Here is a 24444-nt window from a genome sequence, read left to right as displayed (position 1 = left end):
CAGATTGGGAAAAGTTTTGCTGATGACTATTGGAAATATTTAATGACTTAATTTAGGACTTCAGCATTCAGGACTGCAGAGGGTCTTTGGGTGAGTCATGAGCTTGTGACTAAAAATGTCACTTTTTAAACACAAGAAAAGCTCCTTCCCTTTCTACTTTACTCTGTCTTCTTCCATGAAAGGGGAGAAGGGAAAAGGAGACTGAGTAAAGTCATCAGTGGTTTCATTGTGCCACTTTAGATGTGTATCAGATTCTAGTGCCGCTACATCACGTAATGTTAGGAAATGGGCAAAGGAACATTTGTCAGTTCTCAGTAACACTGATTACCTGCAAACTGAAAGGTTGACTTGTTCCGGGCACAAGATCCCTCCCCAAACTTTTTGCTGCATTATATCGTTAGCACCAATAATAGCATCTGCAGGGAGTAATTAGTAACACCCAGAGGGGAAAGGAATTCTGCCAGAGGACATCATTATGTCTGAAAACCAAAGATGCTCTGTAGTAAGGTCATGAATAAATTGCTTGAGCTGAGGGTAGAGGAGAAGACCAGTAAAAGTACAAAGTTTCCTACTGCTGCTGGTACACTTATGACGAACACGTTAATTTGCACTGGAACACCATTAGGGAAATTAGTTTGTTCTGCCAGTTTGTGCTGCTGGATACCATATGTTTACCTTGAGGGAATGTTTGTGGAGTTATGTTGGGTTAATGGTAAATGTCACAATTAAATAAGTAAATATACAGAAGTGTATCTATGTCCTGCACCGGTGCACAGACACTGTACCAGCACGCCGGTGCGCCGCGTTCCATGTGTACATACAAATATGTGCTTTCACGTACTAAGTCCATACAGATCAGCTTATCAGGACACACAGACATCGGGTACAAACAGCACCTGCATCGTTTTTCTCTCTGCTCTGTTTACGGGTGCATACATACAGCTGTGCCCCGTGCCCTTTCCATTCCATCGCTGTGAGCTGCAAGCTCTGAGCTCGCCCTGCCGCAGGTGGCAGTGCTAATTCACCTGGCACAGAGCAAGGCAAGGGGAAGAGCAGGTCAGATACCACGTTAAAACCTCAGACCAGGTGGAGTCCCTTTCCAGTTTACCAGAGGTTCCCGTGTTGCCTTTTGCTGTTGCCAGCCCCCTCTAATAATCTGCGCAGGTGCCGAGAGTTTGCACCACCTCTGTAGATTAAACTTGAAGAACACTCAGCCCAACCTGTCGCAGAGGTCTTTATCATGCAAACTTGACGCCAAGTTCAATAGCAGTCCTGTTAGTCTTCTGCATTGCAGAGGCCTTGAAAAATTGATTTTCTGTTTTGCCTCTGACTTCAGTGGAACCAGCTTTTAGCCCTCTAAGGCAAATTTATTCCTATAGATTGCAGCTACTTCTGAAATTCTTAATTTAATGTCTTTAAGGAGTCAAACTTTCAGAGGGACCGGGCATGGCTGCAGGCTTTGCTGGGTGCTGTTGACCGTTGCTGGATTATTAACTCCTCTTACAGTCTGAAATTCCATCCTTTTCCTTTTATAATGCATTTCAAGGCTTTAAAGGCCTGATCCAAAATGTACAGGAGTACATACAAGCCTTGTTATTGAGGAACAGAAAAGAATTTTAAAGATAATTGGCCATTGTTTGCAACAGGAGTGTGTGTCTAACAGAAACAAGCAATCTGATCCTTACTGGTAATGTTGTTAGGGCAACATTAATCCAGTGGAAACACTTTCTGAAGTGGCCAGGGCTTGTTAACACAGCCAACACCTAAGGCAGCAGTGTGTCTTTAAGCTCCACTAATACTGTACAATAATAATTTCTGAGGAAGAAAATCTTCACCTCTGCCTGAACAGAAACAAGACATATTATTGACTGCCATCTGGAAAGATGTATGCTCTGGCCCTCATGAGTCTATTAATATTTGATGCTGATGGATGTGAGCTGGCAGCCTGCGTTATTAATGGAGTTTGGTTCCTTGGACCTAACCCTCAATGCATAGGGGAGAATTAACAATAACAAGAATTGTGTGCCCAAACCTCTCCTGATACCAGAAAAGCCTGTCATTTAGTTTCAGCATCAATTTGTTAATATTTCTGAAGTACTTAAAGCTATGAAAGGTCACAGAGGTGGCATTAGTTACGTTATTGGTGCCATTCATTTTGATTTAAAGCTGTCTTTTTAGGGTCCCTGGGACCACAGATCCCCACTTGTATCTTTGCCAGGTGAGGGTACCCCCATCAGATATGGATTTCCAACAGGGAAAGGCTCACTCCTATTAACTTCTGAGCAATTGTGTGGAGGTAAGGGATACTCTGTCTTTGGTTGAGCTGAGATGCCATGCAGTGGGTTTGGATGCAAAGAAGAGGGCAGGAGTATCTGCTTTACACAAGGAGAGGGGCATTCCTAGAAATGGCCTTGATGCAGCGCCCAGTAAAGGGGAATTTTTCCTCAAATTGAGTCTTATTTGGCCACTGAAATCAGGAGGTAATATATTGTATATATATTGGAGATATATATATATATCAGGGATATATTTTGATAAACTGGACGTGATAAGGAAAAATGCTGAAAGAAATGAAGCACTGTTGAAAGTCTGTGATGTCCATATGGATCATTCTGACTTGGAAAATAGAGATGTGAAATATCAAGTTATTTATAGCTGGATTTCTTAATATAGCCTTAACATTTTCAGGGGTATATGTTTGATTGAATTAGCTTCTCTTTGCTATCATGTATACCACATCCAGACATTTCACTGCTCTCATTAACCTCCCAATCTTAATAGGAAAAAAAACGAATAATCAACTTAAGAAGCACAGCTGTTGATTAATTTTACTAAATAGGATAGAAATATAAAGTACCATATTGCAAGATTGAAGATTCAGTGCACAACGTTTAAAATCACTTTAATGGAATATATAACTCATTAACAGCTGGATAGACAGATACTGCAGCATTATTCACTTGGGCAGGTGGTGAGAGGGAGGTGGAATTTACATATCTTTAACGGTACCTGAATGCATTTAATTTCATAGGTCATTCTCCCAAATCAAGTTCAAAATGTTAATAACAGGGTGTGCATTTATAATTAATAAAATCTTAGAGCCAGCACTATAGTTCAAGTGCATTTTCCTCTTATGTAATTAAGAAGTTAAGTATGTTTGGCAGTTGTCACTCAGACGGTTCTGAAGGTCTCACAGCAATCTCAATAAGCCAGTTCTGTTGTCCGTTAAGGTTTGTTTGCAAGCTGATGGCATGTAAGGTGGACAGCCAGAATGACCAGCCTCAGGTAGTCCATAAAGTACAGGACATTAAAGTAGGTGCCAAAACTCGAATGTGTTTTGAGTTGGGAAGAAACATCCCGATGCTTATCTTGTATATGGAACCGTTCCTTCTGCATGGATGGATTATCTCACCTGTCTGAGTGTCCTCTGTGCAGAGTAAGCTTACAGAAACAGGGGAATCTGCCGTGCCCATGGCCATGCAGCACCTGCCTGCACCATGCTAGGACACCCACAGAACCCACTGGCCAGCTGGAAGCCCCGGTTCTGTGCCTCCCATGTCTCAGATCTGCTGTCTCAGTCAGTCTGGCTCCCAAGGGAATGTGTTCATTCCACATCACTCTGAGCTACTTTCCTTTTCAAAGACATTTTCTTTTACTCCTAGATCACTAGTTCAAATCCAGGTAAGGTCAGTTGTCATAGAAATTACAGCAGTGCCAGCAGTCCTGTGCTGTACATGAAATGAGTTGGGAGTTCCATTCGCACAAGATACAGCTTTCTAAGTGGCACTAATTGGCTGTCTAATTGTCACACATAGGAGAAAGGCTTAGGATTGATTAGGCGTGGAGGCTGAATGCCCCTCTGCCATCCCGCTCGCGCTGGGTTCCTGTAGCTCATTCTGTAGGCATGCTGGCAGGGTAATGAGGGGCAGCGTGCTTCAGATTTTCTGGCTGTCAAGACGGCACCTTTTACAGCCAGTCCTTTCCAGGGGAACTTGTTTTACTCCACCAAGGTCAAAGACAGCGTCTTTTACAAACATTGCTTTCACTCAAAAATCAGGGGCTCGTAGGATTTATTTCTGAGCAGTCCATATTTTAACCATTTCATTTACTTCTCCCTAAACCAAAGTTTTTAGTATAAAATAGGAAGAGTCCTACTGGTGCAACGCAGAGCTGCTGCAACAAGCACATGGGTTTGTGGTGCTCAGAAATCTGCTCCTATTTCCTCTTAACATCTCAGTGTCTGATGCTGTGATGTACGGGCTCCTGGAGGTACTTGCCATGGCATAGGGAAGCTGACATTTTGCGCTTTTATCTCCTGAAAAATGGATGTTCCTATCACGCAGTGAAGCCTCTCACCTGCAAAAATACATTTTGACCAATATTTTTTCCCTTGAGCTATGATATAGGTCACACTCTGCAATGTAGTTACTATTTAACTTTGGAGCAGGGTAGCTCTCTCTGACATAGGACTAAATTATTACACTTTAACTCACTGGAGAAATAAATATAGGAGCTCATTTGTGCTGTGGAAGTTGAGACTACAAACTAAAGAAGATAGAGTTAAACTACCTTACATATGCTAACATTTGTTGGCCAGACGATGGGACTCAGTACATAGGGCTGAAGGGGTCCTATCACATTTTAACTCCCTTGTTCCATCAGATGAATGACACTGGTAAAGAAATGTACCTCTGCTTTCAGCCACAGGAGGTAATCAGTACATACAGCCATAATTTACTGTTGACATTTTCTATATTTCTGCAACATGTAAGTTTTTATCCTCCTTTTCCCCACTTGCCTCACACCTAAAGCAGAAATGGGACAGAGACTGATTTTATGTTTTGCTCTGCGTGCTTCCTCTCTCTGACATGTGCATCACACCTTGTTCAGCATTCTTCCCAGTGTCACCATCTCATGCAAATTAGCTGAAAACTGATGTAGGTACCAGCTATGCACCACAAAGGTCTCATCCATGTGCCATGTAAGTTTTCCTCTCTGCCAGGCTGTGGAAGATGAGCACGTAGCAGATCCTTTAGCTTTTAAACAACCATGTTCTTTGAATATATTTTCCAGGAAATGCAGCACAATCTTTGCACGGTTTCAGACTGTATATTTTGTGATTAGTGTTTCATAAGTGATGTTTTGCTTAATGATCCAACATCTGTTCTAGGAGGTTTGTTTTTGTAACTTACACACCTCCTGCTGAATGAACGCCAGAAATTTGTCCCTTTCCTCCAAGTCAATCAAAGCACTAATTGCATCATAATCACGGGAAGCCGCAGTGACTGCTGAAAGTGCTGAAGATTCAGCAATCAACTCATAACACTCTGCTCACTGTTTCAGAAGAGAAAGCCTCCCTGTGCAGAGATGGGAATTTCCTGAATTCAGATCTCTTTAGCTGACTCTGTTTTTTCTGGTTTGCAGGGAGATGACTGCACCATTACCTGCATGGCAGGAACCTATGGTACCAATTGCTCATCAGTTTGTAATTGCAAAAATGATGGTGCGTGTTCCCCCGTCGATGGTCTGTGCATTTGCAAAGAAGGTAAACAAAATTCACATTTAACAGTCGCCTACAATTTGGCATCAGTGCTTCTCCTTTCTAAAGTGGCACAGCTGTGCAGTCAGTAGCTCCACTATTTATTTGTGCCTGTTGGTAATTCAGAGCCCAGCCTCAGGAACAAAACTCAACAAGGGCCTGACTGTATGTTTTGTCTCTGCCCTGAACGAGGGCCAGGCTTAACCGCAGTGCTGCAGAAGCAGACCCCAGAATGAAGTGCGCCTGCAAGGACACAGCTCCTTTCTAAAGGAAATGTGAAGCAAACACCAAACAGGGGTTTTGCAGTGTGATTTTTTTGCAAAGGAACAGCCTCCTGCCTGCCCTTCCTTCAGCCCAGTGAACTGTCAGTGGGGTGCATCTGGCTGCTTGCCATCCTCTGGTCATGGTGACGGCTCACCCACGTGCAGGTGACCTCTGCCCAGCATGGGGCTGAGGACATGGCTGTCCTTTGTCTGGAGAAACAAGAAGTCTTGTCTGTTCTGGAGATTGCAAGAATCACCAATTTTTGTACCACATATACGTCCATAATTCCTATACGTGCTTGGTAGTGACCCATGTTTCCACTTAGGAGGTCTTGCACTCTCCGGAACGTGGTATCTCTGATGTTCCATGTGCAGTGCTGCCTTCCCCCAGCACACCAACATGAACTACCCTGTATAGCACGCATAAGCCCTAAAACAGAAGTGAGGCAAACAGCAGTAAAATCTGGCATTTCAAACATGAATTAATGAATCACTGTAGAACCCCATTTAATGAGGGCGTATAAACCATGAGTTACTGCTCAACTCCATTACATGCAGCTGCAGTGTAATGAAAGCCATTGTGGGGTTGGTCGTTAAGACTTGAGCCTTAATGGTTAGAAATGATGGTCTTGGTCTTTTTTTTTTTTTTGTTTGTGTGTGTGTGTGTGTAAGAGCCTCTTTATATTAAAGAGCCTTCTCAAAAAAATACGAGGTAAGAAACAAACAGCATCGAATGCAAGTGTCTTGCATTCAGCAAGTCTCCAGCAGACGTTGCTGTGCTCTCTTGCTGCCTGAGCAGTTCCTGAAGAGATATCAGACACAACAACCTGGCACACACAGATATCTGCACGGCCCTTCTCCACCTATGGATGTTGGCAGAGGAAGCTGGGAGGTTATAATCAAAGTGCTACTCTTTGACCCCGTGGTTGGTGTCTTAATTTACACTAAGATCAGGAGGAAACCGGCCCTAGAATCAAAGAGCTGCAGTTCACAAGGCACCTTTCTTGTCTCTTTTTTCTGTGCTGTGCAGGAAAAAGGCACTAGATCTGCCTGGAAAACATGCATGACACACCTTTTAGGGAGTTTTAAATCTTGTTATGTAAAGAAATATTATTTTTTTCTCTGCAAACATGCCGAAATCCTTCTCTCTCCTGAACTTTCTGTAGGGTGGCAAGGAGTGGATTGCTCTATTCCATGTTCAAGTGGAAGTTGGGGTTTTAACTGTAACCAGACGTGTTACTGCACAAATGGAGCAGCCTGCAGGCCAGCTGATGGCTTCTGTCTGTGCTCCCCTGGCTGGCAGGGGGACTACTGTGACCAGCCGTGCCCTGTAAGTGTAACCAGGATGGTCTCACATCCCCTTTTAAACCATAGTCCACATAGCTCTTCTAATCACACAGGCTCAGTATCTCATTTTGTCTGTGGATATTTGTAGGAAATCATGTATAGATGACAGATTGTGATTTGAGCAATCGAGTCGATGTATTACCTTTTGCACTATATTTTATCAGAGCTATTGCAGCGTTATCTGCATTTTCTGGAACATCATTTTTTAAAGTGATTCCTCATTTGGTTCTATATAGAAATTTTAGGCACTGAGTTGTTTCTATTTTCTCTGCATGTTAATTTAAAAAATGCGACTCAGCATTAAGAGGGACATGATAGATGATTTTGCACATTTTACAGCAAAAAAACTGATTACTGAGAGACTTTTTTTTTATTTATATTTTTGGAAGGATGGAACATATGGTCTTAATTGCAGTGAACGTTGTGACTGTAACCACGCAGATGGGTGCGATCCCGTCACCGGTTACTGCTGCTGCCTTGCTGGCTGGACAGGTAAAATGAGCAACTCTATAAAACTTGGGATTATTTCTGTTTGTTTGTATCTTTGTTTATTGCTAATGCATCAGTCATAGCGCTGAATTTCTGACTGCAAACTCTTAGGTGATAGACTGAGACAAGCTCAGCTGAATTTACCCACATTTAAATCACTCGTGATGGTGACAGAAATTGGCATTTATTAGATTTGTATTCAAATTAGTTGAAGATGGCTCCAAACCTGGAGCCAGATGTTAGCCTTCTGTAATGAGAATGCTCGGGAGGGATGCAGATTGTATGGAAATCCTGCAGTGTTTTTCTCCTTGAATGACCTTTTCCACAGGGGTTTTGGTGCCATAATGAATCCTGTGGCCGTTGCACCCGAGATGCAGATAGGTGCAATCTGGATGCTGAGAGTCAGCACAGCTGCTCCATCACACAAACCAGTTTTGTCACAAACTGTTGTCTTTATGCCCTTTTCCCATGCTTCCTGTTGCACAGAATGGTAGCGATGGAGAGCAGATTAATGCTGTTTTGATAAAGAATTCTCTTGATTACGCAGAGGCAGAGAGAAATCTTGAGTGAAGTCTGAAAGTCCAGGTTGAAGAGCTCAGTACAAACAGCCCTGCACTTGACTCCATCCTGATATGTCTCTTTGCTAGCTTTTGACATCTGACATAAACAGCAGTGGGGGACAAGTTATTGATCCAACCAATATTTCACACTTAGCTGCCTAAAATACGAGTTAATCTCCCCCTAGCTCTCTGGAGAGTCCCTAGAGGGAAATAAGCTTATATTCTTGCCTATATCTGCAGAGGCACCAGCAGCACTGGTAGTCAAAAATGCATTGGTATTAACAGCATTCATTTGGAAAATTTAATTGTTTTTCAAGCAAAAACAAGTTGGAAGAATGTATGGAGCAAGGCAGGCTCAGGCAGCCAGCAGCAGGGATGCTGTTCCCTCACACCTTCAGTTATGCCTTAGACTAATTCACGTCCTCCATTTCTGATGGACAGAGCATCACTCACTGTACAGCCCAGCTCTTAGAAGCATGAGGCAAAAGGAATGAAATTAAGCTTCTACTTTACAATGAAACACATCCTTTTAGAATTAAATAAAATGCAAAAATATGAATTTCTTTTACAACAGAGTTACTTTTCAAAAATGATGAGCATGCATCCCTGGAAAGGGCTTTCTGCCCACTAAAAAATCCGTTCTGTAAGCTCACTACAGCCCACCCCAGCTTGTGTTCTTCACTCATGGACTGCATTCATCATTCTTTGAGTCTCTTTGCCATCACATCCATCTGTCAGGCTTTAAAACTGTACTGTGCTTTATTTATAACCACTAGGAAAACAGTTGATAGGTTTTCCTGTAGTTTCTTAGAGGGGCAAAATGGTTTCTAAAAGTACAGAAAATTCATATATATTTATTTATTTAGTGTAAGGGTCTATTGCACATCTTTATGTATGTAGCATTTCAGAGGAAAGTGCAGATACACTTTGCAGACTGAAGTTGTGGCTTTTTCTCAGGGCATTTGGAGCATATACTCCACACTCACAGCACGTGCATAGCTGTAATTGTACATCAAGTGCAGTTACAAATTACTCCAACTAAAGGTAAGAATGATTTCTGTGACGTGTCCCTCTTTTGGTTTCTATTTTGGGTGGCCATTAACTCGCTGGCCACTTGCTGCAAATTTAACTTTCAGTGTGTCCCAGCAGTTCTGGAGCTCCCTTCTGCAGCATCACGTCTCTGTGAGGAAAATATTACATTAGCATTTGAGACCAGGTTGGAGCTGAGATGTTGACAGGACCATGTAAGGTGTGCACTGGAAATGCTGATAGACAGAGCCAACATGTGTTTTGTCAATTCTGCATTCAATGTTTTTTCCACTTGGCTTAGCACGAGACACAAGGATAAATTCTGCTCGTGCTACTTTGAAAGTATGTAATTTCAGAAACTCTTCAGCTAGATAATTATATTTTCATATTAAGGAGTGTGGCATTGGTAAAAGATTAATCTTATTTCTAGTTGTTGTGAACTGGCCCATGATGTGTTTTGCAGTATATTTTATAAATATGATGTGATAAATAATTCAGGCTTAAATTTGTGCTTTCGGAGTTTGGTACTAATTAGGCATGGCCTGAAAAAGATCAGAAAAGTTCAGCATCGTGGAACATCTGAAGGTTTTCCTACCCACTCACACAGACAGAGAATTCACATGGCTTTCTGATCCTAATGGCCACAAAACTTCATCTGAAACAGCATATTCTGTATGTTCATCCCACATGTGGGACTCCCTGCCTTGATGTCGGTGTTCTGCGTGTAGATCAAGGAGAAGATTGAGCCCATTTTCTTTAAAGTAGTTTTCAAGATGTTACTGGTATAAACCTTGGGAGACTGATAGATGGTTGGAGCATTGAGGAAGGCTGGAAAAAGAAGAAAAAAAGGGAATAAAAAGAGTAACATACAATATAAATTAATAGCAGTCTACCACCCTTGTCTGCTGTTATGACTGCCACTCATCCAGAGTCTGTAATTCAGGGCATTGCTCTCCTACTCTTCTGTGTTTTAACAGCCCAGAAAAGCTAGCTTTGAGAGCAGAGAATACCTGGCAAAGTGGAAGATGATGAAGAGGTTGCCATGTCCCATCCAGGATGTTACAAAAAAGTGCGGATCAGCTCAGCACCAAAATAAGCACACTGGCAGTAAGCTGCTTACACATGCATGTAGATTTGCCATTAAGTTCAGTGGGGAATAATTGCACAGCTGAAGGCAGAAGTTGGACTCTGAGATGGATCAGACCTGAAGCTGGCTGCACCCTGTCGGTATTGCTGAGAACACCCAGCCAGGCACACAGGCACACTGTGTCACAGAGAGCCTTGTAGACCGCATGGAAAGTATAGCACCTGTCCTAACAGCACCAAAACCACACACATGGGGAGATGCTCCTGTGTGCTGCAAGTGAAGGGAAACTTGTTCAACTGTTGGCCAAATTCAGATCTGCAGCTGCTGGTACAGTGCTGAGCTGACTTTTACTGCCCACGAAGGGGATGTCAGATGCAAATAAAAATAAGGCTGTAGCTTTGCAGTGAGGGAGATTTCCAGCTTTCACATGCTTAACATAGTGAATATAAATACTTCCCTTGAAATCAAAGAAGATTTGTACATGTCTATCACTAGGTTAAAGAGGAGAAGTGTAGCCCCCAGCAGGATCAAGTCTTGACTGATGAGAGTGATTGCTTTCTGAAGATTAATAAGGGTCTCTCCACTCCAGATCTGCCATGCATTTTAGATGGATACTCCTTTTGTGCTTGCAGCTGTGTATATGTGTGCACACATACCTTAAAGCTACCAGTCATTTGCAGGAGAGGTGCTATTTTGTGTACATTCAGGTTAAAATGAAGATGCTTGAGAACGGAGTGCTTCAGTGCTAATTGCATTTGGTTAATTAGAGATCTCACACACTCTGAATCCTCAGAGAGAGTGGAAGTGCAGGAAAGCCGCATGGCAGAGCAATTCCTGGGAGTCCTTTGGAAGCAAACAGGTAGCAGAGAGGCAGGCGTGAGTCTGGTCACACTGCTTCCCAGAGTGCTCAGTAGCAGTAGTGGGGTCATAAATCTCAACCAGGCTCCTCTTACTTAAACAACTGGTGGCTGCCGGTTGCTTGGTCATAGGATCATAGAATCTCAGCATGGTTGGCTTGGAAGGGATCCTCACCCCCCAGCTCAGGCTGCCCAGGGCCCATCCATGGCCTCAGGTGCCACAAGGATGGGGCACCCACAGCACTGGGCAGCAGTGCCAGCACCTCGCCACCTCTGAGTGAAGACTTTCCCATGACATCTGACCTCATCCTTACCACAAATGGCATTCTGATGGATTCCAAAACCAATTCACACTGTGTAGCCTTGCGCTGGTTCACGCAGTACCACCTCTCGCAACTCAATCCGTCAGACATTGCAGGAGGGAAAGCCTCAGGCCTGGCTAATGCTCACAGCAAGCTCATTTCTTCCCTGACACAAGTCGATGTGCTTCAAGTTAATTGTGGCAGCGTGTGTTTTGTTAACCTTTGAGATATTACAGTGGGATTAAGTCAGAAGCAGTCTGCAGGGGGATATGTTCTGCTCCCGTAAATGTTGGGGTCACTTAAAATCCTGTTTATCTCAATTCCTTTAATCTGTGATGCTGTCTTATCTGAGCCTGGGTTGTGTCTTTCCTGTTTCGTATCGCTGTCTGGTTTCTGTGGAGAGCTGTCATCCTGATGCTATCTCAGTTATCCCACTGAACTGCTGAGCTGATGCTTTTCTGATCACCCAACGTCACCCAACACCTAAGTTTCATCAGGAGGGGTCAGCATCCCCAGAATGCGTGGGGAAATGCGGTGGTGGTGTAGATGTGGGACAGAAGGTAAAGGAATGTGCATCCTGTAGTAAATTATAAAGGAACTCCTCATCGATTTCCCTTAATTAATCTGGATGGTATGAACATTAAACGTGGTGGCAGAGGAAGATCCATCGTGTTACCATGTGGGTATTTTCCCCTTCAGGCTTCACTCTTGTCTCCTAAGAGCAGCTGCAACATACACAACAGGGGAATATATCTTTCGCTGCCTTTACATCTTCAATAACCTCCATACTTTGCCAACAACATAAACCCTAATTGTCTCTTATCGTGTCCAGGAGCACTGCACAGTGGCTGTGGTAAGCTCAGGTTGTAGGGATTTGCACCTGCGATTGTATGAGGGAGCTTCTGGGGTCAGGAACGTCAGCTGGTCACAGATAAGGGGAGCTCTGAGGAATGAGCCTCTGCATTTGCAGGCTGCAAGTGCCATCTGCGCTGTCACTCAAACACAGAAACATGTTTCTTCCCTCCTGTGGACACATTAATTCAGTAAAACTGATAAGGCTTTACTCAAGGGAAGGCCTTTTTGAATTTTAAAGAAACAGTGACCACTTTGACGGGGAGCTCTAAGGTATTTTTAACTTCACTTTTTCTGAGTTCTCTGCATGAAGGTGATCTTTCAAGACCAAAAAAAATAACTTTCTATGTAGCTTCCCATAAAATACATTTTGTTTATATTAATACGACTTTTCCAGCAGTATTTAGTTTACAGCTTTAAAGCCGGATCCTGTCCCCAGCTGAACTAATTTGAAGCCAAAATAATTCCATTGCCATTAATAGATCTCCTCCAAGCACACACTCCTATAATTGGTAGCTGAGTTTTCTGCACGCCTTTAAAACCAGAAAATCGAGGAGTGATTTTGATGTACCTACAGGTTCACAGCAGAGCAGATCTGCAGTGTGTTCCAATCCGTAATGCTGTGGGTTGGCTCTGTCGTGCTTTTCACTCGTCCTCTCTCGTGCTCTCTTGGTTTGTAATACCAAGCCTAAAATACCAGAATGGAGCAATAGTAATTTCCTATTAAACATGCATTTTCTAGATGTCTAATCCCATTATCTAAACCATATTTTGCACTTATCACTTTTGGCAGTCTTATCCCAGATTTTTAAATTAATAATTTATTTCTGTGATTATTCTGTATCCTTACATTAGCTTTAAACAGGCAGAAAAAGCTAGAAATGTTAAGAGTCAGCCTAAAATGATGCAGTTTAGTCTCTCTTCTGGCAGCTTAGTCTCTCCTCTGGCCTCAGCCTTTGAAAAGTGAAAATCTTTTCCATATGAAAAGGTGTGCTTACTCTCTGGGTTCGACAAGTGTCCTTTAGCCTATGAATGTAACATAAGCTTATTAGAAATTAGCTTTAATTTTTCATTGACTTAATTTCAAGTGAGTTGATAAGATTTTAATGTCAGGCTGTGCTTAAAAATTCTCTCTTTGACAGGAACCTTTAAGTATGGCTCCTGCTGATAGAGGGCTAATTTTCAAAAATATGAATTATGAAGTTCTATCAAAGACATCATTGATGCCCTGAGATAAATTATGTCAGTGCCTTCCTTGGCAGGCATCTAGGAGGCTCCAGATTCTCATCTATGGGGGGTTTGGTTGTGTTTGTCCTGCGCCAGTTTTAGTACATATTTCACCTTCCATGAAATCAGTTGGATTTTTGCCACTCATTCAGTGGGAGTTGGATCAGACCCTTACACTATAATTAGAACCTGCAGCAGGCCTACTGCTAAACATAAGCATGCGTGCAAATGATAGCGGCATTAGTCTTAGAAATACAGAAGAGATGCAAGTTCATTTAGCTTTGTGTTTATTTTTGGTTTTATTTTCACTTATGAAAGGACAGCTTTTAAGTTTATACGAAAAGATAGAGCTGGGGTGGCATCTTGGGTTGAACTAATTTAACAGGTTCTGAAAAATGAAGTTTGATGCTAGAGATATTCGGCTGTTTTCCATGTTGATATGCAGTCATTCTATATATAAGCTTGGCTGTGTGTACAATACATTCACCTATAAATAAATGTGGGCGAGAAGCAGAGAAAAAATTATTTGTGAGTATTTCAGCAGACTAAATACTGGATGCTGGCGTGCAGTCTGCGAAGGAAGAAAAAGGAGAGATCATTCAATAAACAGCCAAGAAGCTGAAATGCTGAGTTACATATGCTCCCGGTGAAAAGTGTTTGCAGTGAGAAAAGTGAATTTCTTCCTTCTCCTACACAAGGGAGAAAAAGTGGGCTTTCATGCAACGATGTTAAGCACAGAAGTCTTGCACACGTCCAGTTGTACAACAGCTCTTGCTAAGCTGTGTTCCTACCTCCTGGCCTGGGGATTGAACCTTTACAAGGCAGGAAATACATTTTCTTCCCACTTCCAGATTCCTCCCTCCTGATTGCCTGCTCTTGGCCTGTTTGCATCTTCCCCAGGTTCCTGCTCCTCCCTGGCCTGACATCATGGCCAGAGTTTGAGAAGCAAGAATTAGGAAGGACGTGTGCTAGAGGTGAAGGCAGCCAGGGTGGGGGTTGCCTCCTGTCAGTGCTTTTCCTCCAGTATCCTTTCTGTTCCTGGCAGCTCTTTTTCCTGCAGCAGTGCACCCAGGAGAGAATCTTGTAGCAAAGGGAACTGGATGATCCTTAATTTTAGCAAACATTTTGACTTACTCCATTTCTTATGAGGTAGGTTCTTGCCTCAAAAGCTTTTATTGCATAAATTCCCTGAGTTAGGTGATTCATATCTGGAGTTTTCTCTAGATAATTAAAAACAGGGGTAGGATTAGTGCTCCACAGAGGTGCATTAGACTGCAAGTATATTACTTTCAGAAAAACACTTACATTAATGGGTGCATAAATCGCCTATGCAATGATGAGAAAAGAGACAATTCAGAATATTTCACCGGCTGCAGGGAAGGGCTTATTCTTCATTATTTAGGGCCAGATCGTGGAGCTTTCATTTGGACTGATGGGTGTCCCACATAGGGGCTGCCCCACTGAAGCCCACTGGTGAGCAATGCTTAGCATGGCCAAAAGGTTTCCTCAGCACAGGTCTGGAAGAACTTCTACAGTTAAAAGAGAATTTTGGAAACACCACAGAAGTTTGTAGATAATGTGGCTGCTGTTACTGCTGTTGAATAGTTTTGCTATAAAAAAACAAAAATAGCTTATTTGCTGACTGGATGAGCAGCCATCAATTCTTAATGTTTCCATTTAATTTTATGGGAGATCCCTTTATGTTTTCTTCTATCTGCTGCCCTCCCCAAACCGATTTTCTAGTTCTTCGTCATCCTTTAAAGCTGAGTTATCAAGAATTGTGCTGCGAGGTTTGCCTCAGGTAGGAATAAACATTAAAATGCAAAAGATGATAGAAGAGCATCAAGGATTCTTTACGAACTCGTGTTCGGATGCTATCATAACACCTTCTTAACAACTGATCCAGAGCTAATAAGACAGCTTTATTCTTATGTTCTTATCGAATTTTCTTTTACCTTTTATAGACTGAAGCAGCAAAGTATTCACTTAGGAAAGCATGCTGATCTAATCTCAAACACAACGCTGATTTAAATAGAATTTATAGATGAAACATAAACGTAACAGCAATAAGTACTGTGGGAAGAGAAGAGAATGAGGTTAAACAAAAGGTGAACATATAAATACAGAAATCACTATCAGAAATAAATGTACAAACTAGCAAGACTTCCAGGGGGCCTCAGTGTGGCACAGCCACCAAAGGATGTCTGCAGAAGGGACAGACCTTTGTGATGGACAGAGGAGGGACTGCATGAAGGAGCAGCCCATTCTGGAGATCCCATTCAGGATACATTCCCGTAACCCTTTCAGTGCCATCAGGTGCTCGCTGCCCTGCTTCCAGCCTCACTAAAATAGCCTTGCCGTCATTATCACATCTCTAATTGCAGAGCTATTTTCTGCTATTGAAGCAGTGTTGCTGCAGTTGAGGTTGTGCCCCTAATTGCTGTGTTGACCACCAGTAAGTTCGGCATTCCCAATCAAAGCCAGTGTGACAAACCAAAGTTCAGGCCTCCACAGCACTGCCGAAATCCAGTGCCTGTTTGTGCATAAAATCCACTCTTTCCAGAGCTATTCAAATGCCAGAGATAAGAGATTATTATGACTTCATGTCATGTTGAAAGACAGGTGGAGGAGAGCACAATGTTTGTGTTGGATTCAAATGTCTGCTGAGATCATTCCTGTCACTGCTAATTGATGCTGCATCTGTCTTTAGATTGTGATTATTGGGGAGAGAAAAAAAAAAAAAAGCTGAAGACCTTATTCAGAGAAGTAATTACAGTTGTACACTGGTAGATAGAAAGTACATGGGGGGATGGGACCAACATTCTGTAATTTATCACATTCCTCCATCCCTGAAAAACACTGTGATGCTGGGCAGTGCAGCAGTCCTGCTGCAGGAACTGCTGCCATGGGGATTGCTGTGGTCAAACGTGGGGCACAGGTTCTCATTTATTCCTTCCAATTTTGTTCTTCTGTTCTGTTTGGAGCATTAGTTTCCAACTATCCAGAGACAAGGCAGACAAACAATAGCAGGCTTTATTAAGAGCCGGGGAGGTAATCCCCAAGCCTGAGAGCAATTGCACGCGTAAGTTGGAGGGGGAAGAAATGGAATTCTGCTCTGCCTTTCCAAAAATTCACCTTCCGAAGTCCTTCAGCGTGACATAGTTACAGGCAGTACTAAATCTGCATTACTTTGACAAACTTTCATTGAAGCCATTGAGGATTATTAATGGAAGCAGTGTACTAAGTCTCTCTTCAAGAGAGTATATCTCTGCTGTATATCCAAGTGGTTTGGCTGTGGGATTTTTTTTTTTTTTCCTTTTTCTTGTTCTCACTCTTCCTCGTAGTGGTTGTGTGGATGCTAGCTGAAGTTTTCACAGGTACGTTTTAATACAGAGAACCAGTGAGGTGCCATCTACCTCTTTGCATTTCAGGTGGAATATTAGGAAAAATTTATTCTGAGTGGTCAGGCATTGGAGCAGGGAAAGTGGTGGAGTCACCATCCCTTGGAATTGTCCAAGAACCACGGAGATGTGGCACTGAGGGACATGGTGGGTGGGCATGGTGGGGATGGTTGGGGTTGGACTTGGGGATCTCTTTTCCAACCTTACTGATTCTGTGATTCTGTGATCACTGCACAAGCAGTGCCTATCCCTGCACCGAAGATATTCCCAATCCGAGGCAGCAGTGGTTTGGCCACTGGGTAATAAATAATCCTGAAATAGCTTTAGGCACAGACGGTGTGGAACTGCTCTCCCGTGTGGTTATTCCTTAGAAGAGTGCAGTTGTGATTGCTGTGGTGGGTGAAGGTTGTGTTTTTCACAGCATACACAAGAGCAATTCAGGCACTTAGTACAATTTTCTTGCCCATTGTGTGCAAAATAAGAAGGTGTGGGGAGGTGGGAGTAAATTCTGTGTATAGAGCAGTTGAAAGGATAGACCTGGAAATCCTGCTTGAGAGTGTCTGCAGTACTCCAAGTCCACCCTGGGGTGGGGGGATCGTGGCTGCTGTTTCCAGGCTGGATTCAAAGCCTCAGCCTTGGCTCTGGCTTACTGCATGGTGCCCATTGCCCCCGCATAGGGTGGATAAGTATAATTTTTATGTAAGTTAAGTCATTTTCACTTACATTTCACTCCCAGAACATTGTTTAAGAAGGTCTTGGAAGCGTAATTTCATGCTAGTATCTGCAATTGTGAACCACAGCCTCAGGCGGTGAGAGAATTTCTTGGTATCCAGGCAATAGAGTTTATGTATAGAACTGCTTCTTGCAGCTTTGGGGGCTTATTCTTCTGCTAGTTGTCTTCCTAATCTCTACATCATGCTTTTGAAACAAGGAATTTGTTTGTAAGTGAGGAATCTGCAGATGTGACGTGAGATAAAGATGAGATGTGTCAACTTCAGCATTTTTTATATTTCTGGAAATTGAAAACTAATTGCTTATCAGAAATGTTCATCAGCAAGTTCCCAAGCAAAGGTGAAAGTTTTATGTTCTGAAAGCTTGCTGCTTCGCTGCCTCCGATTGTGCAGTAGTTAGGGAGGAACAGACTCCTCCTTCATCTGCTGCCAAGTCTGGGAATTGTAAAATTAAGGGGCTTTTTTTTTTAACACAGTTCTGTAAGACACGCATGTCCAGATGCAATTTTAACTTCTCATTTACATTTGCAATTCAATGCATGTAGGAGCCTCCAAAAATGAAGTCTTCCACGAGAATTAACTTGGAGTAATATAAAGTAATAAAATTGATTGCGGCCCCTTCTCGGCTGTCTTCTGAAAATTATTAAACAAATACGTTCTGTAATGGGTATCAGCATCTTCTAGAAGGTTTCCTTTCCCCTCCCTTTACATTTTGTTACAACAATCAGCTCCACAATGACTCATTGCCTTCGTTAGGAGCGGGAAGACATCCCTCATTATTCATTACTAAAGGAAGGACTTTGCTGCTGCAAGGAACAGCCATGGCATCCTAATTCAGCTACCTTACCAGAGGAAGGAGTCAATGTCATTCTTCCCCAAACTTTGCTGAAAGAGACAGGAAATAATGCTGTTTAATTGTCTCCGTTTATAAATAGCTCATTCACAATAAGAGAGCTGCATTTTTAATACTGCAGTCAGGAGGAAAAGAGACACATTTTCCCACTTTGCGTCTGAATTTCATTTCTGGGAGCTTGAGATCAGCCTTTAGAAGCTATGAATGATCATACGTAGATGTACGAGTATGAAATGCATTTATTTATTTACAATTTACCGTATTAATTTTTAATTACAGAGCACTGCAGATGTATTACGTAGGTACACACACAGCATTTACTGTTCACATAATGCAGGGATTTCCTGGGGAGTGGGGAGGGCTGTGCTAAAGCTGCTGGTTTTCTTGGTTTTACTAATACAAATGTTCTTCCTCTCTTTTTGCCCTCCTTCTCTTCAGTTATCTTTTCTTAAATATTAAGTGATTGAGCTTGTATTATGTTTTTACTGTCTTTTAATGCGTTTTTTATTAAGCTTTATAACACAGACCATGCTTCTTTATAAATAAAACTATGACTGTGTATTACTAGAAACCCCATTTCCAACTGTACTTTTGCCAGACTTGGTTAGATTTTCTAGGAAGGGACATTATAATTGTGTGATTAATCTTCAGAAAGGGGAAATTTTGGCTCTGCAGTATTTCTTACTGTATTAACTTCAGAGATTTATAAAACCAACTTGAAACTGCACTGTAAGTGTGTTTATAATGACTTTTAGCTGATTTAATAATCCTCAAAGTTTGGTGACTGCACAGATCGCAGCTTCACAAATGCAGTCCATTACCTGTAGCATCCAGATGAAGTTATCAGAGGTGTAGGAAATGACTTGGGATTGTGTTTCTCCTTAGCCATGCACTAATCCAGCCTCTGGCTGGGGCTCTCAGGGTCCCTGCCTGCATTTATCCCATTATGCAGCGGGGACATGTGCATGGATGATAAAGAACATCTACGTGTTGCAAGTCGAGCCAGAGCATGTGTATGCCATCAAATCTTGGTGGAGCAGTTGTAAAGCACCCGGTGTGCTAATGTTGTTAGGAAAATTTTCAAGCCAGCCTGTGATTCATTTTTTCTGTCGTTATCAGTAACTCAGTGTGCTGCTGCTAATGCCACTCCCTGCAGCTGCGCTGCTTAATGTCTCTTTTAGTTCACGATCCTCCAAAATTTTTTCTATCCAAGGAGCCCTTGATGATGCAAATAGCACTGCTAATTGCAGGTTTTGGTGATGCCTTATCCCAGAGAAGTAAGAGTCTCTTGAACTGTGCGCTGGATCAAATCCTGAGCTTACATCCATGTGACAAGCCACGGCGTAGGGCTGTTTTTAAAAGTCACCAGTTTAAACAAAAACCAGCTGAAATGACGCCAAGAGCCTTATGTTAAGCTTTCTGGCTGTTTGCTTCCTTCAGTGTTTCCAAGCTTTGCTTTTCATAATGATAAATATCAAACAACAACCCTGGGAGTCACTGGGAGCTAGATTGGCAGGTCTCAGCCTCCATTTAACATGCAGATGATCAGTCTATGGCACATATGGCCGCTTGCTAGATCAGAGCTCGGTTCATTAACACAGAACTCAGAGAGCTCTGGGTGGATGTGGAGTAAGTGCATAATAACCCTGAGCACTGTGCCGTGAGCCAGGAAGTGAGCAATGTGCAGCACAGAACTGAATTTGCACATGTTCAAGAAACCAAATACTAGTACTTTTTTTTTTTTTTTTTTTTTCAGAACCTTGAATTTTTCTTCCCAGTCTTCCAGTTCACAACAGTTAAGTAATCAGATTTCAATCAACTGCATATTTCCAGGCCAATTATTTGAGATTCTTTGTGACTTTAAAGCAGCTCCTGACCTTCATCTTTCAGACGACATGCAGAGCTTCCTTAAACGGTGCTAAGGATTGCACAGGAGCTCACTGACACCTACAGAACTCACCTCTTTGGCATTTTCTTACTTTTCACTTTATGAAGCAGATGAAAGAATAGCGATTTCTTTTTCCAGACTCCCGTGTTTGCTCTGTGATGTACCGTGAGGTGTCAATCCACCCAAACGTTTCTTTGAGCAGAGCAAGCTGTGTGAAACCTAATGAGTGCCGTTGTGTTCTTCAGGCATCCACTGTGACAATATGTGCACCCAGGGCCGCTGGGGACCCAACTGCTCCATCTCCTGTAGCTGTGAGAATGGTGGATCCTGCTCTCCGGAGGACGGCACCTGTGACTGTGCACCTGGCTACAGAGGACCCCTGTGCCAAAGAAGTAAGATTTCCCATGGATGTGCTGACAGAAGCAAAGCTGATAGAAATGTTATCTGTGGCACCAGACAAAGCCACGGGTTTCTGAGTGGCATGAGCTGATGACTTAGCCCAAAAACGCTTTTTGGCCAAGAAGACAAGGCTCTGCTGGGTAGAGTGTTGCCTTCTGTTTCTTCTGGCCTTCCACAGTACCAAGAGGACACATGTGGCCTAAAAGTATCACAGAACCATAGAATTGTAGAATCATTAAGGTTAGAAAAGACCAGTAAGATCAGCCAGTCCAGCCCATCACCACCATCACCATGCCCACTAAGCCATGTCCTTCAAAAAGGAGTGATAACTTTGCATGACAAATTTGGCAAGATGTGGGTAGAATCAAGTTTCTAGATATGTCACTAGAAGCTGTAGGATACCTGCTAAGCAGAGTCAGCTACAGCCCATCACATAATGACAAGTAGATGAGTGTTGGCTATCAAAATAACAAGGCGACGTTCTCTTGCATGCCAGAAAAAGAAACACGGCAGCCAGAAATATCTCTCGTCTGATGCTCTGCTGCTACATATTAAAATGTGTCAAGGAGATAAAAATCCTCTCATTTACTTTACCTGGAAAGCTGTATTTGCCCCTGAGGGACCCGTATTCACTGATCCAAACTGATGCAACCTTCTTCCTACGTAAACAAGAAATGGGTCTCTCTCCCTTTTTCCATCAGCCCTTGTTCTTCCCGTAAGATATGCTCATGCCCACTTCATATATCCCTCCTGATTTCACTGGTTACACTTGACACTAGCGCACACTCATCTCTAAAAATAATTTGTAGCTGACAGTTTTTATTTAAAGCCATTATAACAATGACCTCTAGCACTGCTGTAGTTAATAGCCTATAAGCATTTCCATTATAAACCCCAATTTCCAGGTGCTTCAGCATGTCTATATAACTGTAAAACCTCTTTCTAAGGCTGAAATGTGGTGCTCAGAGCTTCTGGGAATTGGGGAAGAAATTGTTTTACAAATTTGAAACCCTAAGAGTGCAAAACGTCCAGAAGTTAATAGTTTCTGGCCTTTCTGAGATGAAAAAAAAAAACCTGCTTAGTTTTATCAGCTTATGGCACACAGGCTACAAGAGGCAAACCACGTCCCCAGCTTGACACTCCCATAACCAGGCTGCTCTCTGAAGACATTTGCTGAAAACCTAATGGGCAGAAATTCTCCATTCCTCTGGGGTGACAGCAGAGGGCTTCTCTGGATGCTTGTGCTCTCTGTGTTGCTGAAAAGCCCCTCTGTGGATGCAGAGCCAGGGAGTTCAGCCAGCTTTTCTGCAGGATTCAAGTTCAAGACTACCTGCATCTCAGCTAAGTTTGCTTTCAGAATCATTCCCATTTCCCTCTTGGAAAGTGATTTAGAAACAGAATTTAGTACATGGCAGCACTGTAGACAATACCCCTCCGGGTAGTTCTGTCTGTGCAATCAGCATTGCAGGAGACACCAGGATGGTTTATCGGTCTTAGACCTGCAGAAATGTCTCCAGGAATGATCCAGGTTGTTTTATAGCAAGTGCATCATCAACAAACCTGTCAGCTGAGTTCCAGCTGGAAATGTGCAGCGGTGTAGGAACCTGACACCTGCTGTGAGCATACGGACCGAGAGGGAAATTCTCATTCAGTGAAAAAATAGAGCAAACGTGATACAGTAAGCACTGAGACAGAGCTACATGATGGAGAACCACAGGAGTGAGAAACATATGAAGTCACTTGTACTGCTAATGAAACTTCATGGAGGTTTTTGTTCTTATCTGTAGCAGTGAACATTTGGACAGTGGATGATTTTTTCAGTCTGCATGTGCTTACATGGAACAGTACGTGTTTGTAAGAGACATTGGGCCCCAGTCTTGCTGCTATCTTGTGGACAGCTTCTACAATAATTTCAATCCAAGTTCTAAGCGCATAGTTCATGACAAGTTTGCTCAGCTAACCAGTGTGATTACTGATGCAAATTAGGTGCTCTTGTATGCTGTTCCCATAATTACCATTTTAAATTCTGTTCATCACTGACAGATGCTCTTGCAATGGTATGTATAAACTGAATGTCCTACACGAGCACAGGTCTTGCACCTAATATGTTTAGAAATGAGCAATCAGCTTTTCATGTAGTCACTTAGAAGAAAGAATGTTGAGATTTTCCCAATACTCCTTTGACTTCTTAGCTTAATTTCCTAAGGAAAATGGTAAGGTGGATTTCTATGCTTTGCGTATGTGTGAGTGTTTCTCTTCCTGCCTATCTTAAAAGCTTTGGAAGATGTTTCCAGGTATTAACCATGTCTACCAATGGGAAAATGGGCATCAGATGTCTTATACTGCCATGTGTTGTGAACATCCTTAGCTGGAGATGGCCAGGGAGACTCAACATGAGATAATCCAGCAGGCTTCCTAAATTTATGCTGTTCGTGGAACTTTGTGTTTTTAGAAATGAAGAAATGTTATTCACTTGAGATCAAGACAGAGAGAATTCTAAAGCTCTCAGCAGTGAGAAACCTTCTGAAAACCTGAGACAGCCTGTTTTGTTTTATCTTCAGTTTGCCCCCCTGGCTTCTATGGACACCACTGCAGCCAGCCATGCCCTCAGTGCGTGCACAGCAGTGGTCCCTGTCACCACGTGTCCGGGCACTGCGACTGCTTGCCAGGATTCTTCGGCACCCTCTGCAACCAAGGTATGGAGCCTGAGACCCCCACACCCACCTTTCCTAAGTCTCTGTGTCTGTGACTCTGTAGCAAGACTGATCACAATGCGTCTGCCTTTTTTCCCTTGTTTCAGCAGTTCAGATCACAAGAAATTCTTTATTTCAGAGACAAAATGCAGATAGGTACTTAGTCACCCTTTTGTAAATCTGATGTGATCCTGCTTTCATAAATAAAACAGGTCTGCCGCTCCATGTTGAGATGAATATGGAATGAGACACCTGCTGTAAATACATCAGCCATCCAATGGTTTCATTTTCCTTTCTGCTAAGCCCATCACAGCCTAAATGTCGATGACACTTTCATATGCTCTTTCAGCAGGAGCTCTGTTTCTTGAGGTGGAGGCCAACTCAGGTACACCAACCCAAAGACAGAGTTAATGCCTCAGCAATATTAACACCTAGAGCATGACTGGGGGAACAGCTGAAATTACAACACCCAAACACAGGAGTAAGGAGACAGAAACATCAAGGGGCAGTGGAAAAGAGCTCATGTTCACAGGTTAAGAGTACCCTCTGCTCTCCCTGTGTCCATCACTGCACTCTTTGCCTCTAGAAGGCAGTCCACTTCTACCCAAAAGCTCCGTGTTCAGTCTTATCCTAAAACCGCTTCCAAAATCTTTATGGTGTTCTGCAGAGCCTGAGTTGCTGCATACCTCTGGGGGTATTTTCTGCCTGCAGATTTAAAAGAGATAATTCCTAGTGGCCGCTGCCCTTGTGAAGTCACCATCCCTGTAAAAATTGAACTGACACTTTCTAATGACCTGCTTTTGGGGAAGTTAGAAGTTGCAGACAGTACTTAGGCAAAGTCATTAAACAGATTAAATGTAACCATGTTTTCTTTTTCCTATGCCGTATAGTCAACTAAACATTATACCAATTTATTTATTAAAATGA

At 42.6% G+C, this 24444-nt stretch overlaps 1 protein-coding gene across 3 annotated transcripts in view; it reads left to right on the top strand.

Moving 5' to 3' along the window:
* MEGF11 (multiple EGF like domains 11) overlaps positions 1-24444 on the top strand; it is a 192604-nt gene that overhangs the window by 136004 nt on the left and 32156 nt on the right. For all 3 annotated transcript variants that reach the window (XM_031555353.1, XM_031555352.1, XM_031555354.1), the window contains exons 11-15: positions 5425-5545; positions 6969-7132; positions 7539-7641; positions 20671-20817; positions 23386-23520. In XM_031555353.1, the coding sequence (XP_031411213.1) occupies positions 5425-5545; positions 6969-7132; positions 7539-7641; positions 20671-20817; positions 23386-23520 (670 nt within the window). The remainder of the gene's footprint in view (positions 1-5424; positions 5546-6968; positions 7133-7538; positions 7642-20670; positions 20818-23385; positions 23521-24444) is intronic.

The sequence above is a fragment of the Meleagris gallopavo genome, chromosome 12 (genome assembly GCF_000146605.3).
Source record: "Meleagris gallopavo isolate NT-WF06-2002-E0010 breed Aviagen turkey brand Nicholas breeding stock chromosome 12, Turkey_5.1, whole genome shotgun sequence".
Taxonomy (NCBI): Eukaryota; Metazoa; Chordata; class Aves; order Galliformes; family Phasianidae; genus Meleagris; species Meleagris gallopavo.
This window is presented reverse-complemented; position numbering and strand designations above follow the sequence as displayed.